Raw genomic sequence first — 9,035 nt, forward strand, 5'->3', positions numbered from 1 at the left:
CTTTCACCTAAGTATTTCCAGTCCAGCATTCAAGGTGCTGGGCTCCAAATCAACTTAGGCTTTCATCTAAGTATTTCCAGTCCAGCATTCAAGGTGCCATCATGATGACAATGCAGCATCCTACCCAGTAGCAACAATACCCTCAATATTACATTTTGTGGCTTTAATGGGATAATATTCCTTCCTGATTTGTTGAACAGACTAAGAGTGAAAGGGGACAGGGACCACACAGCTTTCTCCAGCAGGAAAGGTATGCAAGAGTCCAGAGAACAAAAAAGAACAGGGCAATACAAGTATCCACACAACCAGCTATTAGTTTGATGCAGATATTCCTGCTATGTATTTTTTTCTGGAATATTAATCCATTTATTTCATAAGAGCAATTTGTTAGAATATTGAAAAGAACATCTGAAATATTAATCCATTTCTTTCATACGAGCAATTTGTTAGAATATTGAAAAGAACATCCCCATGTTCAAGCTGAAGATACACAACAAAAACACCTTCATACATCAGGGCATTTTAAGACTTTCCACGCTCAAGGACAAGCTGAAGATACGCAACAAAACCACCTTCATACATCAGGGCATTTTAAGACTTTAAGCATGTTGTGCCCTTCAATACAGAGGGGGAAAAAAAAAAAAGTTTTCTGGAACTGTATCATCACTACCTGTTTCATCTTTCATTACTCTGGCCGAAAATTCAAAGTTACTGACAGCAGTATTTGTTCTCCATCACATCACTCCCTCTTCCAGCCAGGCAAGTCACTCTCTTAACCAAGTACCAAAAGCAGGGCCCATACAAAAGTCACTATATTTCTCAGTGTTTAAAGTAATGTGGCACTTGGATAAACCTGGATGGCTCTTCCAAAAGGTCCTCAGTCACCACCCTGAGAGCCCTTTGACTGACAGCCCTTCAGTACCTTCTAGAGAGAAAACCATCCATGGAGACCAATTGTCTAACCCAAACAACAGATGTAGTTATGAAGTCTGCTTTGCACAGCAGAGTATCAAAGTATTCCAATTCGCTTACAGTCTGACAATCAAAAAAAGTAGAACTGCAAAAAAAAAAAAAAACCTACTACAAAGCAAGAGCATCGGTTTTAGAGCGCATCCAACTCAGAGCCATGTGTTAACCATATTGCACGTGGATACAAACTGGATGGGAAATCAACCCTGTCCAACCAGGCTGTATTTTGGCACAAGCCAGTAGGATAAGAAGGGAATCCATCTGCACTAGACGTGGAAGGAAATTCAGCATGAAATAATCTAACTGAATCTAAAAGGGGGGAAAAAAAAGTCTCAGTCTTGATACAACTATCTTACACTGTCATTACCTTATGCTAAGGAAGCCTATGAGCAAATCTGAATATGCACTGTACAATAAAAATTAATTTGTTACCATGACAGTCATTTTGACAAAAGGTAAGAACTGCGAGAAAAGAGGAAAAAAAGAAAAAGCCCCACAGATTAGATTAGGAAGGAAATGGGAAACTGAGAGGACAGATGGGGAAGTGGGCCAACAAGCTTTTAGCACAGGCCTGTGTCATTTCCCACAAAGTAGAGATTAATTGCATAGCATTGCTTAATCTCTACTCAATACATTTTAATACACTGTTTAAAGCTATGCATACATTCATTATATCTACGCAAATTAGTAAGAACAGTATTTATATAGTAACAATATAGTGTAACCTTGCATTTGAAAAAATTCCAGTGATCTTGATTATCTATTTATTTACGGTTTCTTTGCTATTACTCAAATATAGCTCCTAAGCTCAGCCCAGAACAAGTAGTATCAAGTGTTGGATTAAGTCCTGTACAGCAACAGGGTAAACACAGGAGGACTTCACAGTAAGAAAACGCTGATAGGGATGGGTGTGAGAGCATTTAAGAGAAAGAAGCAAACAAATGGATGGGATTTCCTTTCCCTAAAGCCTAAAAAAATGTAACCTGAAAACAGCTATCCATTTTGCACACACCTTTTATTTTTTTTTCCTAATCCTTGCTGTGCACGTCTCATTAATTTAAACTCTCTTAATGCCTCTTAAATTTTATGTAATTTGTACACTTAGCTCCAAATACATCTCCCTATACGTAACGCAGCCGTAAGACAGAAGCTAAGATTTCCTTCTGCAATAGATGCTAGAATTGCTTTACAATATCTTACACACTGGAATGTGTATGCAAGATCTCACTCGTGTTAAGAGATTATGTTTTAAATAAAATTTAAAAATCAGTATAGTCAATTAAGGTTCTAGCTAGGGTCATGTCCTGCCAGCAATGAGCTAACCAGTAACGGGTGTTCTCATTGCTCTCTGCAGTTTGAGACAAGAGACGGATACAAGTTTAAGAAAAGCACAAAGAGCTGAACTCTGAACAGGAAAGTTTCAATGCTGGGGTACATCTCTTATGCTAATTGCTGCTAATAAAACGTAAAATTTAATAAGACGACTTTTAAATTTTAAAACGGTATAAAATACCTCAATTACCATGAGTCCTATGGCTTTCCTTGTTTCACTAGAAAACCTCCTCCAGATCGGATACAACCGCTTCCCCTCATCCCCTTTTTTTCAAAGGCTGCAGGAAGATGGGCACAGAGCAAAGGAGCCCAGCTGCCTGTGCCCAGCACAAGTCTTTGCTGAGACTCTGCAGACCAGCCTCCAAATCCTGTACCTGACCAGGCAGCCTCTTCCAAGCCCTGCCAAATGCTCCTCTAAGAAGGAATTGCTCCCCAGGCAGGTCTACCATCCTTGGTTCTGCAACCAGCACCACCACCAAACCCAGTCACTACCCTGAGAGCCCTTTGACTGACAGCCCTTCACCATGAGTGGGGAGAGCCTGGCCCAGGTTGCCCAGAGAAGCTGTGGCTGCCCCATCCCTGGAGGGGTTCAAGGCCAGGCTGGATGGGGCTTGGAGCAACCTGGGCTGGTGGGAGGTGTCCCTGCCCAGGGCAGGGGGGTGGCACTGGGTGGTCTTTAAGGTCCCTTCCAACCCAAACCATTCTATGATTCTCTAAGTACTCAGCTCGTTAGAGAAGACTGTTCTCCCACAGTGCCAGGCATCTGTGCCCCCGAAGTCCCACAAGGCCTCAGTGTGGGCCTCAGCATCTACAGAGCATGTCCTGCGGGCAGGTTCTCCATCACATCTTCACGTCTGCGCTGTGATTGAGACTCTACCTCAGCATTTCAGCCCATAAATAGTCTCCCCCAATGTGTAATTGCTGCCAAGTGAGAAGGGCCAAGTCCTAACTGAAGCTCTTGCCAGCCTGCACACAAGGAAGATTTCTCTTCTGAATTCTCTCATGAAACATACAGCATAAACAATGCAAGCTGTCCTCACCCCACCGGCACCTACAGGCTCTCTCCCCTCCTTTGTCAACTGTCTGGCAAAGGTGTAAACTTTGTCTAATTACAGTACTGATTCCTGCTGTCTGCAAACATCCCTCTATCCACGTCCTGCTGCCTCAGAGCTACTCCCAGCACCGCACCGACTGGATAGAGAGTGCTAATACTTCTCCATCCTACTGCAGGATCAAATTGAGATCACAAACAACTGATTTTCCATCTTAATTCTAAGCAAAGTCCTTTTGCAATAAAGCCAGCGTATCACATTGTACCACTGGGCCCACACAACAGCTGTTCTTAACAGATTCTAAATTATTTTTCATCCTCTGACACTGAAAATAAGATTGCCACCAAAGCTGGCGCTTTTGCAGGCTCCCTACTGTTACCGCTCCAGCAACAAATATTACTCAGCTACAAGCCCCGACCAAGAGAAAAACATCTTCTGAATGGTATGAAATGATGTTTGAAGCCATCATTTGAACTAGGTAAGTTCTGACAAACATTGGTAGATCTAAGCGAAAACAGACTCTATACTTTCACACGGAAGAACAAGTATAGAATGCAACACCTCCAGACCCAGCAGAATTTCAGCCCATCCATATCTGCTGCCCCCACATCAAACCAGCATTTTAGAGCATTTACAGCAACTACAACTGGATAGAGCATTTAAAATATTTACATCTGTACTCACACACTGAGATTTTAGTAGCTGAGATATACAGCGCCTCATGGAAAAAACAGACAAGATTTTTGCTCATTCATTTCCATGGTTTTTAGTTTGAATCCATCTCTATTTTGCTTCAGCAGTTACTAGAGTGTACTGACAGTTTTACAGAAAAAAGTAATATAAAACCAGAAGAGCCCTTAAGCCAATGCTTTGAACAGCAAAGTCAAACATAACTAATTCCCTGTGGTGGAACAAACAACTGCAATCAACGCTTAAAATGAACACAGAAATTTTCAGCTCAGGAGTGAGGAATACAGCTAGCTGAATAATCTAATTTTCGAGTACAATTTCATTTTGAGGAAAAAGTTATCTGCCAGCAGCCACAGGTTAGATCTTGAAACCTTCCATGAGACCCTGAAAACTTCACGTGAATTAAGTGGCACAACCAGAGCTCTGCTTCTCTCCCCAAAACATCCTAGACACTCGCTGATACTGACACTGTCTGTCTTATCAATAATAAATACTCACCAATAATTAAGCTGCTGTGCATAGGCATTAATTAGCTAGCTATTAACGAGGGGGTGAAATCAGTGGCATAATAGGTACGAGATCTGAAGTCGCCTGATTTACATTTTGCAAACAGAAGACAGGAGAGGAGCTCTACAAATAAATCATGGATGCAAAGAAAAACTTGTCTGAAAGGCTGGACGACGTCTCTCTGCGCCAACTACTCAAATCTCCAGCTCAGAGCAGGTCCCGCTTCAAAGCTGGAGCAAAGTGCTCAGTGCTTTATCATTTTAGTTTCAAAATTCCCAGGGACAGAGATTCCATACGATACACAGATAATTAACGTAGCGAAAGAAAAAAAAAGGGTGACTCTTTTTTCAAAGCGGAGCTAAGTTCATTCCAACAAATCAATGTAGCAGAAAGAAAAAAAAAAAGGGTGGCTCTTTTTTCAAAGCGGAGCTAAGTTCATTCCAACAAATCAAGATATTACCAGATACGGCGAGAAATTTTGCATGCATATCCGTATTGCTTTCTAATAGAACTGTGGCAACCTGCCCCTAGGACAGTCATAATCTACATGAACAGATAGCACACTGTGCTCTCCGCTGCAGCCAACTAACTGGTAGCTCTGGTGAAAAACTACTTTCAAAGGAAACATAAGAATTTCTTACCTCCAGGCCTGTAAACGACATCATCCTCTGTGATAAAGGACGTTATTTCACCGTTGTCCGTTCTCTCGTATCGGGACTTCTTCTTGGGTGGTTTCTTTTTGCTTTTCTTCGTGGACTCCTCCGTGGTGGCACTGTTGTTGTCATTGTCCTCATCTTCACTGTGGTCGCTTTCCGCATAGTTCTTGGCGCCTCCTTCCAAGGTACAGCTCCGCCGAGGACGCGAGTTCTCGCTCTCCCTCACCTTGTCTCTCTTGTCTCGCTCCTTATCCCGGTCTCTATCCCTGTCCTTCTCTTTGTCTTTGTCTTTTTCTTTGTCCGCTGTCATGATTCGCCACGTGCCTTCTTCTGTCCTCTCACGGCTGGGCCTCCGTGAAAGGTAGACAGTGAGCCTGGGCTTCAGTCTTCTGAATTTCTCACTCAAATCCAGGAAAAATTCAACCACTCCAACAACCCCAGCGTTTTAAAAAGGTTCTTGAAGGGGTGAGGGGAGGTGGGGGGGGAGAGAGAGGGGAAAAGCCCAGGTTAATATGCAAAATCCTTTCAATTTCTGAAAATCAAAATTAAAAACAAAAAACCCCCACACCCTAAAGCAATTCAGTACGGAAAATGCAAGACAGTAAAATTCAAGTCAGTCTTTTGAAGCATTCATAGAAATGACAAGTTACGAAGAGTCTGTAAAACGTTTGCAGCTATCTCCATCCTCAGAAAGATCTCACAACTCCTTAAAACCATTCTTTTGTTCACTATAAAAACATTAACAACTTCTTGGATGGGCAGTGCTCATTGAGAACACACAGCGTTTTATACCTGAAGCTGAATAGGACGCATGCAAGTGGAAAAAAAACCCAAAAAACATTTAGGAAGGGACAAGGGCAAGAACAATCTACAATGTTGGGGGTTTTTTTGAAGCAAATGAAAAAGTTCAGCAAACGGCTGTGTTGTTTCACATCTCAACACCACCAACAACGGGTGCCCTCCAAAGCGGGCACGCAGTAAAGAATGCCATCTGCCACCTCCAGGGCAATCTGTTGGGAAGTCTTTCCCCTACCCTGCCTTTCCAAAAATAGAGCTAACCTGTAACCCGCAGATTACAGGAATTAATTAATTGAAGCCAAAGCAAACCACAGTAATCACAAGTGCACTAACAAAATCTCTCTTCTATGTACCAAAAATATGACCTTTCCTGCTTGCTTTACCAATAACGGAACACACGGAGATGGATTTTACAACTCATCACCTTCACACATTCAGTTTCCTGCTGGGGAATAGGAAGGGAAGAGATAAACCTACATTTTTACTTCCCTGATGGTTTAATCAAATACAGTTCACATCAACTGCATCTTTTTTCTTCCTTCAATGCAAGTTTATATTTAAGAAATTGGACTTGTTAACAAGAGTATTTGCAAGCTTGGAGGCATGGCCAGGATCCTCAAAGCACAACCAAGGGTACACAAGAGTTGCCTACAGTCGTGGTGTCACCCTCGTGGGCACTCAGCACAACCCAGCCAGCTCCCCTCCAGTACCCTGCAACTTGGTTATTTCCCCATAAGACACTGCTACCATATCTTAGTCAAATGACAGATAAACAGATGCTACCATATCTTAGTCAAATGACAGATAAAGAACACTGGGCCCAGTGCAGTTATATCCTTCTTCTGACTCAAAAATCAAGAGTTTCCTTTCTAATGCTTCTTCCTCTGACTCAAAAATCAAGAGTTTCCTTTCTATTGTCCAAACCAAAATGATCTGAACTGAGAGGCTGCACGACATCTTTGGGTGAGGGCCAGCAGCACGTACAGTAGGATTCCTGGTACCTTCTCTGCAAAGGCTCTACTGAATTTGCACCAACTGCAGTATCTACAAGTGCCTTTGAACATTGCTCAGTAGCATCAGTCTGAGCCATCACAACCACTACTGAACAAGAATCATAACATACCATTTTTCCTGTAAATATTCATAAAAGAAGGACATTTCAAGAAGGGTGCATCCAACATCAAAGGTAAGTTACCTTTTTTCCCCTACTTGACAAATTCAGGATAAAGCTGAATTTACCCAAACCCAATTCATAAGTTTTCAGGAAGCAACTACTTGGTGCAACTTGAAATTAGTCCACTGTGTAGAACGCTACAGCGTGAAAGTCAGGGACCTCAGAAGATTGACTGTTCATCCATTAAGCATCACAAACCACATTAGAGAAGGAAAAAGACTATTTTGGTTTTAAAGAAGTCAGCTGAGAAGGCAGCGATCCTGTGTATTTGAAATTCCTTCATGTGTACATGAATCTCAGACTACAATAATTCTTGTCCCTGTTGACTACTACTCCCAGCAATGGAAACAGCCAGAGAGAGACAAATTGCTTTTGCTGATACAATTCAGGCTGTGGCTCAAATCTCTCAGGCATTTCCTGAATGAACCGATCATCCAGGTAGGAAATGATTCTATTTTCTTTCCTCTTATAGCAGCTGCCATCATTCTGATAACACACAAGGGGAATCCAAGGAAACTCCAGTAGAGAAGACTACAATGAACCTGTCTATTGCCAGGGAAGCTGCAGATAAGAACGATAGCAATGGTCTGTAGGGATTCAATACAGAATGTTTTAAATTTCTAGAGGTTAGGAAATTCCCCAGTAGCAAGCTGGAGGGTTTTTTCTATTGTCATTGATACACAATTCACTTTAGAGAGTAAATAATCTATTCGTTTTGAACGAAAACTAATTACTTTCCCAGGGCAATCTAAAAATTACAAGTAGTGGCATCTCAAACTGTGTGCAAGAGATCTTTGTGTGTTCTTTAGAGATCAGAAACCAAAGGATACAAGAACAGAACTCTCCACAGAACTGCAGATTGAAGTCTTTGTTTCTCTCAGATTAAATTCAAAATACTTCAGTGTTTTTATTACAAGTCCAATTATTTTGGATTTTTGCCTTTTTTTTGCACAACCAAGTTCTGCGTAGAGAAGTAACACTGAAGAAGTAATCACTATGTTCACAACGATCTAGTTTACTGTAGGGCCATGCAAGAATTTGAAGGTACCCACAATTTGCTCAGTCTGTTCATCTATGAAGTTTCCAGTGACAAATACAGCAAAATTGCCATCCTTCTCCTAGCTCCTGTTTCAGGAGAACCCATACAAAAGAAATTTTCACAGCCAGTGTGTCTCTGAACAGCACATGAAACCTCTTCATCTAACCAGAGTCAGAAGTGATGAAATCTCCTCACAAGCACTATTCAACTTTCTTACACAAGCCTATCACATTTCCAAGACTGGTTTACTAAAAAATACTCAATTTCAAAAATATTGCAGGATTAAGCCAACATCATTATGAAACAATGCTTATTCTTGCCTTTCTAAGAATAAAGCAGTCACACAACCTTAAGAGTAGTTGCACCACAACTAGGAAAAAAAAAAAAAGGAAAGCTACTGTTACACGACCTCAGCTGTGCAGCAATAATACAGAACCACCAGAAAAGCAAAGAAAAAATGCTTTATCAGCATCCACCCAATTAAGATTAAGCCATTATTACCACAGAAGTATTTGATAAATCTTTATTATTTAAGCAATGATCCAGGCACGTTTTAAAGATTCCAAGATATATTTTGCCTTTACAGTGAAATACCTTTCTCCCCTTGCTACCTCCTCACTTTTGATTTACTAACCCCAGAAACCAAAAGCAAATAGGGATTTATAAACAGAAGCATACAGCCAACATTTGGAAAGACCTCTTCAACCATAAGAGCAGAAAATATCTTACAACTGAAGTACTACATCATCTAAACTTAAGCATTTGCATTTTGTCTCCCACATTCTTCTTTCACCCACCAACCACACCAGAACGGGAGA

At 41.3% G+C, this 9,035-nt stretch overlaps 1 protein-coding gene across 3 annotated transcripts in view; it reads right to left on the reverse strand.

Annotated features, from left to right (window-relative positions):
- Nucleotides 1–5,648, reverse strand: part of RERE (arginine-glutamic acid dipeptide (RE) repeats) — a 165,003-nt gene extending 159,355 nt beyond the window's left edge. For all 3 annotated transcript variants that reach the window (XM_014941439.1, XM_014941438.1, XM_014941437.1), the window contains exon 1: nucleotides 5,192–5,648. In XM_014941439.1, coding sequence (XP_014796925.1) covers nucleotides 5,192–5,516 — 325 coding nt within the window. In that variant the 5' untranslated portion in view covers nucleotides 5,517–5,648. The remainder of the gene's footprint in view (nucleotides 1–5,191) is intronic.
- Nucleotides 5,649–9,035: the final 3,387 nt, after the last annotated feature.

The sequence above is a fragment of the Calidris pugnax genome, unplaced genomic scaffold, assembly GCF_001431845.1.
Source record: "Calidris pugnax isolate Ruff unplaced genomic scaffold, ASM143184v1 scaffold82, whole genome shotgun sequence".
NCBI classification, from domain to species: Eukaryota; Metazoa; Chordata; class Aves; order Charadriiformes; family Scolopacidae; genus Calidris; species Calidris pugnax.